This window comes from Mercenaria mercenaria, chromosome 16 (genome assembly GCF_021730395.1).
Source record: "Mercenaria mercenaria strain notata chromosome 16, MADL_Memer_1, whole genome shotgun sequence".
Lineage (NCBI taxonomy): Eukaryota > Metazoa > Mollusca > Bivalvia > Venerida > Veneridae > Mercenaria > Mercenaria mercenaria.
Window position 1 is genome coordinate 20,015,001 of NC_069376.1, and position 19,838 is coordinate 20,034,838.

At 35.7% G+C, this 19,838-nt stretch overlaps 3 protein-coding genes and 1 non-coding gene across 6 annotated transcripts in view; 2 read left to right on the top strand and 2 right to left on the bottom strand.

Moving 5' to 3' along the window:
* Positions 1-19,838, bottom strand: part of LOC123540108 (lysophospholipid acyltransferase 2-like) — a 132,231-nt gene that overhangs the window by 45,411 nt on the left and 66,982 nt on the right. The window lies entirely within an intron of this gene.
* LOC123539728 (endoplasmic reticulum-Golgi intermediate compartment protein 3-like) overlaps positions 1-19,838 on the top strand; it is a 36,183-nt gene that overhangs the window by 966 nt on the left and 15,379 nt on the right. For all 3 annotated transcript variants that reach the window (XR_008367772.1, XM_053526317.1, XM_053526318.1), the window contains 7 exons: positions 2,525-2,644; positions 3,125-3,156; positions 3,601-3,668; positions 5,443-5,608; positions 5,847-5,904; positions 6,796-6,827; positions 8,628-8,724. Coding sequence is in view for 2 of the 3 variants with exons in the window: in XM_053526317.1 (XP_053382292.1) it covers positions 2,525-2,644; positions 3,125-3,156; positions 3,601-3,668; positions 5,443-5,608; positions 5,847-5,904; positions 6,796-6,827; positions 8,628-8,724 (573 nt within the window). In the remaining variant the exon portion in view is untranslated. The remainder of the gene's footprint in view (positions 1-2,524; positions 2,645-3,124; positions 3,157-3,600; positions 3,669-5,442; positions 5,609-5,846; positions 5,905-6,795; positions 6,828-8,627; positions 8,725-19,838) is intronic.
* LOC123539729 (reactive oxygen species modulator 1-like) lies at positions 15,676-19,715 on the bottom strand. Its single transcript, XM_045324463.2, has 3 exons — positions 19,579-19,715; positions 17,501-17,630; positions 15,676-16,439 (listed from the first exon to the last, which is right to left on the bottom strand). The coding sequence occupies exons 2-3, from the start codon at positions 17,626-17,628 to the stop codon at positions 16,331-16,333; spliced, it is 237 nt and encodes a 78-aa protein (XP_045180398.1). The 5' UTR covers positions 17,629-17,630; positions 19,579-19,715; the 3' UTR covers positions 15,676-16,330.
* Trnap-cgg (transfer RNA proline (anticodon CGG)) lies at positions 19,767-19,838 on the top strand. The gene has a single exon. It is a non-coding gene; the product is annotated as a tRNA-Pro (tRNA).

Here is a 19,838-nt window from a genome sequence, read left to right on the forward strand (position 1 = left end):
AATAAGAACAATGACTTCATAGAATCTAAACAAATGACTGTTAATATATTCTGTCTTTTTGTGAATGTAGCTCTACAAACACATTTAGTTTATACTTTCAGTCACATTAAATTTACCGTATTTGATAAACATCTTCAACATCTGAAGTTAGTATCTAGAGATAAACTACTTAGTGAAAGATGTGCATTGGATAGCTTTAAAAATCATTGTTTTCTTATTTCTATGAAGACTTGCCCTATATCACCTTAATAATTTGAAAAAAATATGCCATGTGCTCAGTTCAGTCTTGAGTGAAACATTTACTTGTGAAATGTAGTATTTTCATAAAGCAACACTTTTTACTTGTGGTTTCGTAACATTTTTTTAGCTCACCTGTCACAAAGTGACAAGGTGAGCTTTTGTGATCGTGCGGTGTCCGTCATCCGTGCGTGCGTCCGTCTGTAAACTTTTTGCTTGTGACCTCTCTAGAGGTCACATTTTTCATGGGATCTTTATGAAATTTGGTCAGAATGTTCATCTTGATGATATCTAGGTCAAGTTCGAAACTGGGTCAAGTGCCATCAAAAACTAGGTCAGTAGGTCTAAAAATAGAAAAACCTTGTGACCTCTCTAGAGGCCATATATTTCACAAGATCTTCATGATAATTAGTCCGAATGTTCACCTTGATGATATCTAGGTCAAATTCGAAACTGGGTCACGTGCCGTCAAAAACTAGGTCAGTAGGTCTAAAAATAGAAAAACCTTGTGACCTCTCTAGAGGCCATATATTTCATAAGATCTTCATGAAAGTTGGTTAGAACGTTCATCTTGATGATATCTAGGTCAAGTTCGAAAGTGGGTCACGTGCCATCAAAAACTAGGTCAGTAGGTCAAATAATAGAAAAACCTTGTGACCTCTCTAAAGGCCATATTTTTCATGGGATCTGTATGAAAGTTGGTCTGAATGTTCATCTTGATGATATCTAGGTAAAGTTCGAAACTGGGTCACGTATGGTCAAAAACTAGGTCAGTAGGTCTAAAAATAGAAAAACCTTGTGACCTCCCTAGAGGCCATATATTTCATGAGATCTTCATGAAAATTGTTGAGAATGTTCACCTTGATGATATCTAGGCCAAGTTCGAAAGTGGGTCACGTGCCATCAAAAACTAGGTCAGTAGGTCAAATAATAGAAAAACCTTGTGACCTCTCTAGAGGCCATATTTTTCATGGGATCTGTATGAAAGTTGGTCTGAATGTTCATCTTGATGATATCTAGGTCAAGTTTGAAAGTGGTTCATGTGCCTTCAAAAAGTAGGTCAGTAGGTCAAATAATGAAAAAACGTTGTGACCTCTCTAGAGGCCATATTTTTCATGGGATCTGTATGAAAGTTGGTGTGAATGTTTTTCTTGATAATATATAGGTCAAGTTTGAAACTGGGTCACATGCCTTAAAAAACTAGGTCAGTAGGTCAAATAATAAAAAAACCTTGTGACCTCTCTAGAGGCCATACTTTTCATGGGATCTGTATGAAAGTTGGTCTGAATGTTCATCTTGATGATATCTAGGTCAAGTTTGAAACTGGGTCAACTGCAGTCAAAAACTAGGTCAGTAGGTCTAAAATAATTAAAATCTTTTGACCTCTCTAGAGGCCATATTTTTCAATGGATCTTCATGAAAATTGATCTGAATGTTCACCCTGATGATATCTAGGTCAGTTTCAAAACTGGGTCACGTGCGGTCAAAAACTAGGTCAGTAGGTATAAAAATAGAAAAACCTTATGACCTCTCTAGAGGCCATATTTTTCATGAGATCTTCATGAAAATTAGTGAGAATGTACACCTTGATGATATCTAGATCAAGTTCAAAACAGGGTCAAGTACCTTCGAAAACTAGGTCCATAGGTCAAATAATAGAAAAACCTTGTGACCTCTCTAGAGACCATATTTTTCAATGGATCTTCATGAAAATTGGTCAGAATTTTTATCTTGATAATATCTAGGTCAAGTTCAAAACTGGGTCACATGAGCTCAAAAACTAGGTCACTAGTATGTCAAATAATAGAAAAAACGACGTCATACTCAAAACTGGGTCATGTGGGAAGAGGTGAGCGATTCAGGACCATCATGGTCCTCTTGTTCTCCAAATTTGCATGTCTTCACAACTCAATATTCGCCGTAAAACCCAACTCACTCACTCAACTCAACTCTAAAGTTTCCAATCTAACAAGCACTGTTCATTATCCTGCACACAGATAACACAGATAACACATGTTCATTATATTGCATACAACTGATGCATGTTTGTTTTACTGCACAGAGGTGACACATGTTTGTTATACTGCACATAGATGAAGCATGTTTGTGGTACTGCCCATTGTTAGAAGGCACAGAGATGACTTGTGTACATTTTGTATGTTATATTGGATGGAAATGACACATTTTTTGTTATATTGAACTCATGTACAGATTACTACAGATGTTCATTATAACATAATACATGTATGTACATAGAAGATGTATGTCTGTGTTTGTTTATTTTTAGTTCTGAGTATAGATGCAATGGACGTGTCAGGGGAGAATCAAATTGACGTTGATCATAATTTATTCAAACAACGACTGAAGCTCAGTGGAGAGCGTGTGGAAGACGAACCTGAAAAACAAGGTATATACTGGTATATATAGCTGTATACATGTTGATACAGTGACCTTGTACTTTTATAGCTCTGTCAATTTCAGTCTAGTAGTTTTCATGTGACCATGATAAATTTCAGATATGTTTAATGTAGGTACAAGCTTGACCTCAAAATGTAACATTTATAATGTTGTTAAATACTCACTTGATCATACAGTATACTTACAGATCTATATGTTTTCTCTTTCATTTTGGAGCTTTATCTATGTTGAACAACTGTCAGAATAGCAGATTGAGTTGCAGTACACAATTTATGGTAGCATCTAGTAAACTGCAGTGGTCAGGCATTCAACAAGTCAAACTGTCAGATTTTAAAAAATACTAGGCCTCTGGTTGTACAAGTAGTATACAAATGTTTATGTACTAGTGATCATAACTGTATACTGTAACAAACACACATCATAAATATTTTTGATACATTATATTTTTCTTTTTATTTATTTTTGCTAGATTTAGGAGACAAATCAGAGGAGATAGTTGAGGTAAGATATTAAGCAACATTCTGAAATAGTTTTAAATTTCCTATCTTACTTTCACAAGTGTGTAATTAAGATACAAAAATAGTTTAAAATTATCATTTTACCTATAGCTGTGTTGGTGTGACATTAAGCCCAACAAAAAATTCTTTTCTGCTCTTTTTAGATCCATGTACATTGTATGTTGCATTGATTTGCAGGGTTCATTTGGTGACAAACTTCAGTATTAGTTTTAATTTGTTGTATATTTTAGATAAATTCTGTTGAGTTTTGGTCCTTGTTATTAGGTGGATTTTACGTTGGTGGTTTATGTTTGCATTACTCTATTTATATACTTTAGAATCTGGTATACAGTTGACTTAGGGGGAAAATCTGGAAGATTTTAATGAAATTAAAAGTTTGACTTTTGAACAGTTAAGTTAGTAAATTGAGTTATTTTGTCTGTAACAGGCAGTGAAGCAAAAACTAGACCCAGACAGATGTGAAAGTTGTTATGGTGCTGAAACAGAGGATAAAAAGTAAGTTATGCACGTCAACATTAATCTGTATATACCAACGGTAAGTTATGCACTTCAACAGTAATCTGTATATATCAACGGTAAGTTATGCACTTCAACATTAATCTGTATATACCAACGGTAAGTTATGCACGTCAACAGTAATCTGTATATACCAACGGTAAGTTATGCACTTCAACAGTAATCTGTATATACCAACGGTAAGTTATGCACTTCAACAGTAATCTGTATATACCAACGGTAAGTTATGCACTTCAACAGTAATCTGTATATACCAACGATAAGTTATGCACTTCAACAGTAATCTGTATATACCAACAGTAAGTTATGCACTTCAACATTAATCTGTATATATCAACAGTAAGTTATGCACTTCAACATTAAATCTGTATATACATCAGTAAGTTATGCACTTCAACATTAAATCTGTATATATCAACAGTAAGTTATGCACTTCAACAGTAATCTGTATATATCAACAGTAATTTATGCACTTCAACGTGAATCTGTATATATCAACAGTAAGTTATGCACTTCAACGTGAACCTGTATATACCAACAGTAAGTTATGCACTTCAACGTGAATCTGTATATATCAACAGTAAGTTATGCACTTCAACGTGACTGAATGCAATTAATCTTTGTATCAGTCAAACTGACAAACAATCCAGCCATAATTTTCACGGTTTGTGGACTTCGAAAAGTGTTCATGATGTTAAAACAGATTTTGATAATAAATACAGTTACATTAACAGTTATAAAAACTTTCCTTTTCATCAGACTGGAATTCATTAAGAGACCATTCCATTAAGAGACCACTTCTTAGCAGTCCCTTGGGTGGTCTCTTAATACAATGTTGACTGTATCAACAGTAAGTTATGCACTTCAACATGAATCTGTATATATCAACAGTAAGTTATGCACTTCAACATGAATCTGTATATATCAACAGTAAGTTATGCACTTCAACATGAATCTGTATATATCAACAGTAATTTATGCACTTCAACATGAATCTGTATATATCATCAGTAAGTTATGCACTTCAACATGAATCTGTATATACATGTATCAACAGTAAGTTATGCACTTCAACATGAATCTGTATATATCAACAGTAAGTTATGCACTTCAACATGAATCTGTATATATCAACAGTAATTTATGCACTTCAACATGAATCTGTATGTATCAACAGTAAGTTATGCACTTCAACATGAATCTGTATATATCAACAGTAAGTTGTGCACTTCAACATGAATCTGTATATATCAACGGTAAGTTATGCACTTCAACATGAATCTGTATATACAAACAATCTGTATATATCAACAGTAAATTATGCACTTCATCAGTAATCTGTATATATCAACAGTAAGTTATGCAAAGTCAGCAGTAATTTATGTACCATGTTATTTCAACTGTTAGCTATATAGGTCAACAGTTGGTTAAGAAACATCAACAGTAAATTATGTCAACAGTAAGTTATATAAGTCAACAGAAAGTTCTGTAATGGTAACAGCCATGATAACAACCCCATGTTGCTTGACTGAACCAGTATTAACTTGCTTTGCAAAAAACTGACATCTTCGCCATTTGAAACAAAATTGAAGGCCTTCATCAATATCACCTCTTAACCAAGGAACCTCTAGATTGTTTTACACTTGTTCTCGTAAGATGAAAGGACAGTCTGTCAGACATTTTAAATTATGATACTGCAAAACTTATTGACGGAAAGCATTTTGTGATGGTATAAGTTGTTATGTGTTTGTAGATGTTGTAATACATGTGAAGAAGTAAGAGACCAGTACAGGAAGAAAGGTTGGGCGTTTAAGGAGAGTGATGCTATAGAACAATGTAAACGGGAAGGCTGGTCAGATAAAATCAAGGCTCAGCAAAATGAAGGGTGTAATGTGTATGGTTATATTGAAGTTAACAAGGTAAGAGATATTTCCAACTGATGTGTTTTATAGTTTTGTCTCTCCTGATAAAAATGCTTTTTACTGCCTGTATAAGGAATCTAAGAACTTTGAAATGTGCCATAGTATACCAAAAATACGGTGTTGAATTAATGTTAAACAATAAAATAAATGTGGCATGAAATCAAGTTGTTCTGATGTATTGTCGTATTGAACTTTTACCTGATGTTTTTGAAGTATTGCTGTACTGTATTTCTAGGTTGGAGGAAATTTCCATATGGCTCCTGGAAAAAGTTTTCAACAGCATCATGTTCATGGTAACTTCACATCTCAACTTCTTTCAACTTTAAATACCAGTATTAGAGCAAAGTTACCCTGGACTTTATACGTCTGCCTTATAAAAAAATTAGTTTTGCCTTGAACTCATTCTGCAGCTTTATTTGATCATTTTAAACTAGACCCAAATTTTAGTATCTTTTTGTGCCAGTTCAGATTATATGAATTGGGGTGTCTGTTTATACATATATCTGTAATGTATTGCCTATCAAACTCTGGATTACTTTTAATGAAAGAACACAAATAGTAATTTGTTATGTTCAGGGAAGTTTTAACAAGTCATACTTTATAATAACCAGTATGCCATTTTTAATGCCAGTGCAAAACTGCCATTTAGGTTGCACATTTTAGCATATAAGCAGGTTTCTCCAAACTGTTGTCATGACTCTTTTCATGAAAATGATCAACTTAGCCAGGTTCCATAGCACCAACTTGAGATAAAAAAATTAGGCTCCTTTTTGAGTGTAGAAAACTTGGATAAAGTTTTAATATGCAAGCATCATGTGAAGGGGTTTTATAGTCGAGTGCACTGTTGTCCTAAATATGTTTCAATGAAAGTTGGACTTACTCAGAAGGCAGTGTTTGGTGTTATAAAATTCCTGTCACACTACTGTTTACTGTCAACACTCGGAGTTAAATTTATGTTATGTGTTGGAACAGTCCTCAACCTCTGTTAACTGCAGCCTGTCCTCAACCTCTGTTTACTGCAGTCTCAGTGTGGACCTGTTCTGAGCCTTGGTTGAATGCAGTCTCAGATTGTTGACCTATTATGGATGTTTCATAAGTCGTGTCAGTTTTTTTTTTTTGCATGCGAATTATAGCATATTAGCAAATTTTTATCATAAATGACGTTTTCATATCTTCTGTTGCAGTTCATGACCTACAAGCATTGGGAGGAGCCAAGGTAATTCATTTAAACAGAACATACTTTTTTAGCTCAGGTTGATGTTCAACATCTGTCCAACCAAAATTTCTAAAGAAATCTTGTCCCAAACCACCAAGTCAGTATCAACCAAACTTCACAAGAATGTAACTCATGTAGTTCCCGATCATATTCTGTCATATCTAGGGCATTCATGCTGAATCTGGTTGCCATGGCAACAAAAAAAGAAAAACTTAAAAAGTTTTCTCCGCAAAAAGTTCTGACCAATTTTCAGAATAATTTTGTAGAGGTGTTCCATGGGTGACCCTCCATCAAAGTCCTGCAGATCATTTAGTTACAATAAGAAACACAGCTGCCAAGGGGTAGGGCGATTTGTCTGTAATTATGTGTAGGGTAAATACTGAGTTGTTTCAGGAACTACTGGCCTGTTTTCAATAAAATTTTAACAAAATTCCCTTATGTGGGCACTTTAGCAAGAGTGATCAAATAATTTTGCTTCATTTAAAAAGATGGCTACCAGTGTTTGTGGGGAGGGGAACACATTTTTCTTATAGGACTTTATTTAAAACCAAGAGAATCTTTTTAATCAAAAACTACTGGTTTGATTGCTTTTTGCTTATAGTATATGTATATAGTGGACACTTTAAAAGTCTTCTATTGAGAAACTGTCAATACAGTTTCAGAAATAGATATTTTCCTTGTTTGACCCTGTACCAAAAGAAGTTAAGTTTGTTGATCAATCTAGGGCCTAAGTGGCTGTCATGTTTATGATTTGACAATTTTAAAATTGTCAGAAAGTTATTCAATACCATCAGCTTAAGATAAATTATATAATTTTATGGCCCCAGGCATATAGCAATTGAAGTTTGTCCATTTGTCCGAACCAGACTTTATCATTTCACCTACAGCCCAAATAAATGACCATAATTAGTTTATAGTTCCACCCAAGATTCCTTGTGGCAAGACCTACAAACTGACCTATTATAGATGACATTGAACCTCATATGATCTTCACCTTCAAACATAAAACCTTTGATAAAACACAATTTGGTTAACCAGATTTTACCATTTTGCCTGCAGCCCACATATATATAACTGGATTTAGTTTTTGCTCACTCTCAACAGTCCTTATATAAACTGACCTATATATCGATGACCCTGACCTTCATCCAATTTTTATCTTTATACCCTAAAAGATTTTAGTTCATACACCCGGAGGCATGATTTTGCATTTTGAAAACGCTGCACTTGTCTTTTGTTGTGTTTTGATTAAGTTAAAAAAGAAGTTCCTGTAAAATTTTATTTACCAATGTTTTTTTGGAAGGATCTAATGTAAACTAGGTCAAAATATCAAAGTGATCCTGTGTCCAGTACACTTAAAACCAGTTGGACAAAACCCCTTGCAATTTGCTGGTCCCTTTTTACAGCGGAGTTGACTGAAGCAATCGCAATATGCCTCACTGAAGAAAAAACACTGCAGTAGATAGCCAGGACTCTGGGCCTTAAGCTCCGCAGCATCATCAAAGACTCACAATGCAAGTATTTGGTCAAATGGCAACTTTAAAGCTTTAAATGATGGCAGAAAACCCAATGTGTCTGTTCCAAAAATGTTTTTAGGCAGGGGAAGTCACCAATGTAGAACCACAGACTGTCTGTTAGGCAACTAGATAACCTTCTCTAAAGTATTTGAGCAAGGTTTAAAACCATAATAGGTAAGGGGCAATTTTGCAACTTTACCGCACTCCAACCAAAAAGAAATAGTAGGAAAAGGCAACCATATATTACAGTTGTAATTGATTTGTATGATTTTTAACTTTTCAGTACAACACCACACATACCATACACCATCTGTCATTTGGAGAAGAATATCCTGGTAAAGTCAATCCACTAGATGGTCTTGTTCAGGTTGACGATACAAGTAAGTCAGCTCACATTTTGTCATCATTTCAGACAGGATAAACATGCATTTTTGTCTTGCCCACTTTTAGTGGAAGCGAGACTAAGCGATCAAAAATCCTGCATGGGTGACAACGTCAGCAATTGGGAATAACTGAAAAGCTGTTACAAATATGTCTTTGGAACCTTGGATGACGATTTAAAAACTAATTTATGCTCTCATGGCGAGTCCTGGCCCCCTAGTGACCTTGACAAAAGTAGCATTTTTGCAATAGTGTTAAAATAATGCTACCATAGTATACCCCGCCCCCCTAGCACAAGTCAAGTTGCCCTTAGGCGAGACACTTTCTGGCGGTGGCCTTGTTTTAAGACACAGTGACAAGTATACTAAGACATTGACCTATAAAACAGAATGAGTCATCAAATCATCTTTGAACATGTACTGCTATAGGTCCAAGCAATCTGAAACTGTTTTCTGCTCAAATTTGACCTTCTGAACCCACACATAATAGGGGCCATCTACTGACAAAACTGTGGCATAGGCACATGCAGTGAAATTTGACAGCTATTAGCCTAAAGGTTTTTCCTGTTATTAATTGCATGCCATTTATAGTATCAAGGTCACTGTGACCTTTACCTTTAACATGGCCCACTAAACATTCAATGTCTGTCATGTACTGACCACAGACGATCATCCTTTGAAGTTAACAACCTTAGGCCGAAGTTCACTAATCAGAAACCATTTTCAGTCTCAAGGTCATTTTTAGCTTGACTATTCAAAGAATAGTAGAGCTATTGGACTCACCCATGCATCCGCGTTGGCGTCCCAATTTGGTTAAGGTTTTGTTTGTAAGCTGGTATCTCAGTAACCACTTGTGGGAATGGATTGAAACTCCACACACTTATTCACTATGATAAACTGACCTACACTGCACAGGTTCCATAACTCTATTTTGCTTTTTTACAAAATTATGCCCCTTTTTCAACTTAGAAATTTTTGGTTAAGGTTTTGTATGTGAGCTGGTATCTCAGTAACCACTTGTGGGAATGGATTGAAACTTCACACACTTATTCACTGTGATAAACTGACCTACATTGCACAGGTTCCATAACTCTATTTTGCATTTTTATGCCCCCACTTTGGGGGGGGGGCATATAGATTTGCTCTTGTCCATCCGTCCTTCCGTCCGTCCGTCCTTCCGAAAATGTTGTGTCGCGCGTAGCTCTGAAAGTATTTGACGTAGAGTCACAAAACTTTACAGGAATGTTGGTCAGCATGTGTAGTTGTGCACCTGGGGTTTCGCGTCCGGATTCATTCAGTCATGTAGAAGTTATGGCCCCTGACTTTGTAAAAATTGGTCATTTTAATGTTGTGTCGTGCCTAGCTCCAAAAGTATATGACCTAGAGTCACAAAACTTTACAGGAATGTTGGTCAGCATGTGTAGTTGTGCACCTGGGGTTTCGCGTCCGGATTCATCCAGACATGTAGGAGTTATGGCCCCTGACTAGTAAAAAATTGGTTATTTTAATGTTGTGTCGCGCATAGCTCCAAAAGTATTTGACCTAGAATCACCAAAGTTTACGGGAATGTTGGTCAGCATGTGTAGTTGTGCACCTGGGGTTTCACGTCCGGATTCATGCAGTCATGTAGAAGTTAGGGCCCCTGACTTTGTAAAAATTGGTCATTTTAATGTTGTGTCGTGCCTAGCTCCAAAAGTATATGACCTAGAGTCACAAAACTTTACAGGCATGTTGGTCAGCTGTGTAGTTGTGCACCTGGGGTTTTGCTTCCGGATTCATCCAGTCTTTGTAGGAGTTATGGCCCTGACTTAGTAAAAAATTGGTCATTTAATGTTGTGTCGCGCATAGCCCCAAAAGTATTTGACCTAGAATCACCAAAGTTTACAGGAATGTTGGTCAGCATGTGTAGTTGTGCACCTGGGGTTTCGCATCCGGATTCATTCAGTATTGTAGGAGTTCTGGCCCCTGACTAATGTCATGTAGTGGGGGCATCTGTGTCCCATGGACACATTTCTAGTTACAAAATTATGTCCCCTTTTCGACTTGGAAATTCTTGGTTAAGGTTTTGTATGTAAGCTGGTATCTCAGTAACCAGTTGTGGGAATGGATTGAAACTTCACACACTTGTTCACTGTCATGATCGGACATGCACTGTGTACGTCCCTTAACTCTACTTTGCATTTTTTTTTCAAAATTATGCCCCTTTTATCGACTTAGCAGCTTTTGGTTAAGTTTTTGTATGTAAGCTGGTATTTCAGTATCCACTTATGGGAAAGGATTGAAACTTTAGCACTTGTTCACTTTATGAGCTGATAAGCTCTGTGAAGGTTCCATAACCCTTTTTCCCATTTTTACAAAATTATGCACCTTTTATCGACTTTTGTATTCATTCAATTGACAAAGCTGTTTAATAGTCGAGCATTGCTGTCCTCCGACAGCTCTTGTTTACTTTTGTACTTTTGACCCACAAAATAGTCGATAGATCTAGTAGTTAGTGACTGCAGATAATTCTATGAAAACTGTAGGCCCAAACCATAGAGTGGAGACTACTTTCAGTCTCCGGGTCACAATCACATTGACCCAAAAGCAATAGATGACACGTCCTTACAACAGGTAATCATCCTATGAAGTTTGACCTCTGTAGGACAAAGCATTCTCTAGCTGTTGGTCAGAAACTTCCTAAGATGAGCAAAACAATGTAAGTGTATGGGTGGGAGGTGGGTAATAAAATACTAGTGGATGGTCCTTGACACAACGTCCTGCATTTTGGAACTCTGTAGCAGAATTCTAAATGAGCCGTTGGAGGACAACAGTGTCCAACTATTCAAAAGCCTTGCCACTACGACCGAAAACATAGACACAAGTGCAAATTGGGCAGCAATTTTTATGTTAAATGAGATAACGGCAAAAAAGCTGAGTCAGAGAAGGGGCATAACTTTATCAAACAAGAGGGCCATGATGGCCTTATATCGCTCACTGGAGTACCAAGCAAAATTTTGACTGATGAAGCCCAAAGGACAGGAACAACAAAGGGGAGAAATTAAAAATAAATCCTCAGAAAAAATATCTTGGTCCAAAGGACAGAAAAAACAAAAGCTCTGCCAAGCGGGGCAATATACGCCTGAAGGGTTACATCAGAGGGTGAGAGCAAAATTTAAAGAACTTTAAATGTGAAGCCCAAAGGACAGGAAGAACAAAGGGAAGAAATTCCAAAAAAATTCTAAGTCCACGAAAAAAAAAATCCTTACAAGGTAAAGGTTTGTCAAAATACACCAAAAAATTGGATGTACCATCCATGTTGTACCACAGAAAAGTGGTCCCGTTTTTGGCTCTACGGCCAGTAATAAAAAAAGTTTCAAAATAAGCTATTTATAGTAACGTAAAAGGGAAGTAATTCAAAAAAATTTATTGTATGTGAACAAAAGAGGGATCTGCCAAATAAAAACAAGAGCACTGCAAATGCAGAGCAATATACACAGTGAGCCATCCGAAACATGCGCTCTGCATGTTGTTACGATGAGGTGAACATTTGTGTCAGGTTTCTTTGAAATCCTTCAAGGGGTTCAAGAGTTACAGAGCGGAAGGGAAATTGCTAACCAACAGACAGACAGGCAGACGGACACCGAGGCGATAACATAATACGTCCCTATGCTGGGGCGTATAAAAAAAAATCGAGATATTTTGGTGATACAAGTGATGTGCAATTTGGTTAAAATCAAATCATAAATGAAGCTGCTATTGTGCAAGGTCAAAATAGCTAATTTTGGCCAAATTTTTGTCCTTTCAGGAGCCAAAACTCAGGAACCCATTAAGGAATCTGGCCAGTTCAAGAAAGGAACCAAGATCTTATGGTGACACAAGTTGTGTGCAAGTTTGGTTAAAATCAAATCATAAATGAAGCTGCTATTGTGCAGACAATGTCAAAATAGCTAATTCTGGCCCTTTCAGGGATCATAACTCTGGAACCTATAATGGGATCTGACAGGTTCAAGAAAGGAACCAAGATCTTGTGGTGACACAAGTTATGTGCAAGTTTGGTTATAATCAAATCATAAATGAAGCTGCTATTTTGCAGACAATGTCAAAATAGCTAATTCTGGCCCTTTCAGGGGCCATAACTCTGGAACCTATTATGGGATCTGGCAGGTTCAAGAAAGAAACTAAGATTTTATGGTAACACAAGTTTTATGCAAGTTTGATTCAATTCAAATCATAAATGAAGCTGCTATTGTGCAGACAAGGTCAAAATAGCTAATTCTGGCCCTTTCAGGGGCCATCACTCTGGAACCCATAAAGGAATCTGGCCAGTTCACGAAAGGAACCAAGATCTTATGGTGATACAAGTTGTGTGTAAGTTTGGTTAAAATAAAATCATAAGTAAAGCTGCTATTGTGCAGACAAGGTCAAAATAGCTAATTTTGGCCTTTTCAGGGGCCATAACTCTGGAACCCATAACGGGATCTGGTCAGTTCAAGAATGGAACCGAGATCTTATGGTGATACAAGTTGTATGCAACTTTGGTTAAAATAAAATCATAAATGAAACATCTGTTGTGCAGACAAGAAATTGTTGACGGATGCACGCACGCACGGACTGACGACGGGTGATCACAAAAGCTCACCTTGTCACTATGTAACAGGTGAGCTAAAAAGCACTGTTTTCTGAGGGATCATTGTGACAAGTGGGTGTTGGTTTTTATTTTGAATGGCAAATGTTCTCAACATTTTAGTACCTCATCACCCAATTTTTTAGAGGCACTTAGAGTTGCCCATGTCTGTCTTTCAGCTTTTCTGTCCATCTGAATTTGTGTCATTCATATCTCAAAATGTATTTGATACAGTGTCATCAAACCTCACAGGATTGTTATTGGTATTCAGCACCAGGAGTTTTAACCATGGCCCTTGACTTACTTAAACAAGAGGGCCATGATGGCCCTATATCGCTCACCTGTTATCATTGCACTTGAGGACAAGAAGGTCCTCATTAAAAATATTTAAGTCCAAAGGACAGGAACAACAAAGGGAAGAAATTTAACCAAAAAGAAAAAACAATTCTTACAAGGTACAGATATGTCAAAATGCACCTAAAAATTGGAAGTACCATCCATGTTTTACCACAGAAAAGTGGTCTCGGTTTTTCCCTACGGCCAATAATAAAAAAGTTCCTAAAAATAAGCTATTTATAGTAACGTAAAAGGGAAGTAATTAAAAAAAAATATTGTAAGTGAACAAAAGAAGGCTCTGCCAAATAAATCTGTTGACATAAATGAAATTTCAGATCAGTATCTTCATTAGTTACGGAGATATACCCATTTTAATTTGAAATAAAGGGAGGTAATTTGACATAAAATCAGTCCATAGTTATCTACCCTGATTGTCTCAGTCCAACTAATGACAATTATGAAATTTCAAATAAGTCCTATAAGTACATACTGATATAAATCCATTTTGATTACAATCAGGGGAGGTAATCAGATATAAAATAACTGAAAAATAAATGATGGAATTTGGCCAGTTCAAGAAAGGAACCAAGACATTGTGGTGATAAAAGTTGTGTGCAAGTTTGGTTAAAATCAAATCATAAATGAAGCTGCTATTATGCAGACAAGGTCAAAATAGCTAATGTTGGCCCTTTCAGGGGCCATAACTCTGGAACCCATTATGGAATATAGCCGGTTCAAGAAAGGAACTGAGATCTTATGGTGACACAAGTTTTGTGCAAGTTTGATTAAATTCAAATCATAAATGAAGCTGCTATTGTGCAGACAAGGTCAAAATAGCTAATTTTGGCCCTTTCAGGGGCAATTACTCTAGAACACATAAAGGAATCTCGCCAGTTCAAGAAAGGAACCAAGATCTTATGGTGATACTAGCTGTGTGCAAGTTTGGTTAAAATAAAATCATAAATGAAGCTGCTATTGTGCAGACAAGGTCAAAATAGCTAATTCTGGCCCTTTCAGGGGCCATAACTCTGGAACCCATAATGGGATCTGGCCAGTTCAAGAAAGGAACCAAGATGTTATGGTGATACAAGTCACTATGTGACAGGTGAGCTAAAAATGCACATAAAAGTGACAAATTTAAGTCATCCGAAGGGTTATATCAGAGGACAGGAGTAAAATTTAAATCAACAAGAATATTGAAGCCCAAAAGGCAATGATATCAAGTTTATTATTCACCACCTGAATGACTCAAATATCTCAGCCTTTTAAAATGAACTTGACCCAGTTTGGAACATGGCATAGGAATCATAGTGTTAACAAGCTTTTCCTGACCAAGTTTCGAACTTGACCTAAGAATCAAGATAAACGTTCTTACCAAGTTTCATGAAGATAGGATCTTAAATATGGCCTCTGGTGTTTTCACAAGGTAAAATATTACAAATTTTGGCTCTATCAGGGGCCATAACTCTGGAACCTATGATTGGATCTGATGGATTCATTATGGAATCCAAGATCTATTGTTCAAGATATTTTGCAAGTTTGTATCAAATCAAACCATAAATAAAGTCCCTATATGGCTGTCAAAGCCAAAATAGCCAATTTTGGCCCTTTAAGGGGCCATAACCTAGAATCTAGCCAGTTTTCGAAAGGAACCGAGATGTTATGCCAATACAAGTTGTTTGCATGTTTGATTAAAATTGATTGCAAAATGTGGTCTCTACCATGTTCACAAGCCTAAATAGCAGATTTCGACACAATAAGTGGCCATAACACTGGAACCCATGATGGGATCTGGCCAGTTTTCAAAAGGAACCAAGACATTATGCCAATGCAAGTTGTGTGCAAGTTTGATTAAAATTGACTGCAAAATGTAGTCTTACAAGAAATTGTAGACAGCCGATGAACGCAAACGAATGGTGATCACAAAAGCTCATCTTGTCGCTTTGTGACAGGTCAGCTAAAAAGAATAGTGCTCACTGTATATTATGTAATATATAAAGTACATCCTGTGTTTTGTTACATTTTATCATCATGATTGCATCATACATTAGGAACATAATATAACAAATGACCTTTAATAAACATTTTCTATCACATGAAGTATACAGTATGGTGAACAATTTTCAGTGCACTTTGAAGTTCAACTGTAGAAATTCATTTCATATATAAACTAAAGGATATTTTTTCTCCAGGTCAGTTTTAAAATCATTGTTACAGTGAAGAAAAATTATAATTGTTATAGTAAAAAAGTAAAATTTCAAAAGCAGTACAAGGAAGGTTTTGTTATTGTGTAAAGTCACATGATTTTTTGGTATCAGTTTTTAATGAAATGTAAACTTGCTCATTACTTAAAATGAAAACATTGATCATACAGTGATAAAGAAAAACAGTTGCAGTAAAGGTGTTTAAACAACAGAATGAAGCATTTGATAAAATACAAATATGTCAAACATCTTTCTGCAATGACATTGTAGTCTTTCCCCAAGATATTCTACAAATCTGCTTTGCAGCTACAACACTAGCCATATTCACTGTAACCAAAAACTAACTTTAGTTTTCCTGAAGAAGTAAAACACTGAAAGCTTGTCTGTTTTTCATATTGTTCTGTTCTCAACAGTGTTTAATTTAATGTCAACTTTTATTACAATCGGTGCAAGCACAATGTTAGCATCGTATTCCTGAGCCAATCGCCATGAAAGTTCCGAATGTTCCAGCACCCTGTAAACTTGACTTTCCTACTGTTTGAATAAGTTCACGCCCACGAGCTCCAAACCTGTAAAATATTGAGTATCAAATAATGTTTTAACTTTAAAATGGGTAAATCAGTATGTTCTTATACACAACTATATAAACATAGAAGCAACTCCTTGTGTGCAAAAATGTCATGAAGAATCTGAAATTGTAAAAACATGTGGCCTATACAGATGTTTGCCTGCTTGTTTAAATTGACAGACAAACCTTAAATGTATATTAGACCCATATCCATTCTTGAAAATATGAGTTACTATTTCTAGTATCTAAGTAAACATGAAATTAACATGTTTGTGTGTGTGTAGATAGTACTGTGTCAAGTGTAATTTATGTATAGCTAAGCATAATACAAATGTATACAGCCACAAAAAGAAACAGGAAGTTTTTTTTATCAAATGACTGTTATACAGAACATTTAACAATGAATTCTAACATAGCTCGATTTGAGTGCTACTTAAACAAGTTCAAGCTATGTTTAATCTGCGAAAAACAAGGGTTGACGTGTAGACATTTAAGAGAGCATTATGCTGTCAAATTGCCGCATGAGATCTCAGTGTCCGCCAAATCAATTGCCTGGAGCCCGGGGGCAACCAGAAAATTTTTGTTGGGCTACCAAAAATTTTCAGAAGTAAGCCCGCTGGGCAACCATAAATTTAAAGCATCATAGCCCGGTCGTAGATCATCTAGTATGAGATAAATGAAGCCCTGCATAATTTTTATCGAAAATATTTAAGTGAGTACATGTAAGAATGAAAACAATCAAAGCCTTCTTGTGGTTAATTGTCTAATTTACCATAGTTTATCCTCCAAATGCTCTAAGGTATTTTACCACTTGGGCTAACACACCAGTGGTTCAATTCCAGCACATCTGACATTCTGATAAATCAGGCGACAAACCACTTGAAGGCCTTTTTCATGTGATAAACAGTAACCATAAACAAACACAGTTAATTTACATATTTAGTCAAATTAAATTCATTTGATGAGGATTTACTTGAACTTCATCTAAAATTAGTACCTAAAAATAAACTATTTGAATGAAAGATGCAGTCGTGATATCTTTACAGCTATAGCCAGACAAACCTTAAAGCCTGAAATCCACCAAAAAGTACACCTGTCGCTAGACCAACACTGAAGCCCATCATAAAGCCAAGTTTGATCCTGTCCCAGCAACTGGGGCCTTGTCTATAATTTCCTTGTGGCACTGGCATCTCTAAAACAGAGAACTTATTCTGAACTTTCCACACTTACATTTATAAAATTAAGTAATTTTCATCAGTCAGGGGTGTAACTGTTTCAAGTTATCACATTTTATAACCCATTTGAGTTATTGCATTTACTTTCATAACTTGTTTCAGTTATCATAAAATATTACAAAGCCCTCCTGTGCCAAATCCTTATTTTGAATGTGACTAATGCAATCATTTCCTGAATCCTTGGTCTTTTATCTTTCCAGCTATGCAGTAAATCTTTTTACGCAAGGCTGATAAAGTCTTACGCAAATGGTTTTAAAGCTATAAAACTCTTAACATCCCATTATGCTCATCAGGCCATGATCAGACTAAAAGAGAATTTGATTAACCACAGTTTGCTACTAATTACACTTTGAAGGTCAATTTGTGAGAACAGCAAAAAGGCTTTTTTTGAATAACTTACCTGGGTTATCTATATTTTATAACTCATACAGGTTATAAAATGCTGGAAAAAGTAACTGAAATAGGTTACATAACTTAAAACAGTTACACCACTGACTGTTCATATAGTTAAAATTAATAAATAAAGTTCTTCAAAGACAGATAAATTTTTAACTTAAAAAATCTATAATGTTTTATCGGAACTTGTTGGTTAAAGTTTTTGTTTAGGTCCACTTTTTCTTAAAAACTATACATATATTAGTAGTTTAGTACATTGTTTTATTTTATTATACAAATACCAGAAGTAAGTCTAAACAAATTGTATGAACAAGTAAACTGTCAGTACGGAAAAGTAAATTGTCTAAAAATTTTGAGATTTTGCAGGCTCTGTATGTATATTACTCTACACAACAACTGTCATTTTACTGATAAACATTGAATTCCAGATTTTTGGACAGTTCAGCACTTTTAAAAACTCAGCATTTTCAAAGAACTGTTACATATTTATGTTTCAATGCATTTGCAATAATGTCCCAGTGCTGAAATTTCACATAACTCGGTTGAACTTAGTTTTCAGCAATTGTTTATTTTGATTTCTAAAATGGTGTTTTTAAAGGGGAAAACTGTGAGAGAATATTTTAAGTATATGACCTACTAGACAGTACAGCACAACATGTAATGGTTAGGCTAAAGCACTGCACCTGTTAGTCCAACTAATTTGACGTGATCCTAGGAAATATCGAGATAATTTTATCATATGGGCAATATCCCCACTCAAGTCAATCACTCGAGAGACCAAAATAGTTGAAGTAAATTCCGATGAAATTTCATTGCTGCTGATGCTTTACATGCTATAGGTTTAAATGCCTGCTTATTTCACGAATTGTCCATAAATTCAAATAAAACTTACATGTAATGATGTATCAAAGGGGATTCAATTTCTCATTGATTTAGGTAAAAATTATCAAATAATATCCAAAATTATGATATAAACCTATATGTATGTACTGTACACGATTAGACAAGCTTACTGTCGCTAAGTGGCTGCTTTTTAATTTCTGACTTTTGACTGGCACAATATAAAACAAACTGTATACGTCGGATTAGTTCAACTATGTACACGTTTACCGTGTATACACTCAAATATACTCAGGCGATAAGACCAATAACTTTACATTCATGACTGTGTACATTATGTTACCAGCCTGTCAAAGTTTTGACGTTTTTTTTTGCCAGTCACAAATATAAAACAATGTGAACGTCGAATTATTTTGACTATTGTATGCACTTGTCAGTCAAATTTGGATGCGACTCAGTAATTTTTAAACTAAATTCATACTGTACCAGTTACTTTGAAAAAATACTAAGGAAAAACATGTTTGTCATGAGTCGAAAAGTATAAGGACGAATCCCAGTTTGTAAACAAACTATTCCTGCAGTTCTGCTTCTGTCGTGAAATACCTAAGCTTCATTATCTGTTACAATCGAAACATATTAAATAATAGCAAACGAACAGTATAATTTTACCGTTTCAATTCGCTGTACAATATTATTTTCATAAAATAACACGCAATAAGCCGTGCGTGTGAGGTCAGACGTAAGCCATTTTGTACCCGAAAGTTCGGCCGTGTTCGGGAAGTTACGAAAATTAACGAAGAGAATTTTATCAACACGTCACCGATAAAGTCTATTTTATACGTGCAATTTTACCACAAGGCCAAGTGGTCTAGGGGTATGATTCGCGCTTCGGGTGCGCGAGGTCCCGGGTTCGAATCCCGGCTTGGCCC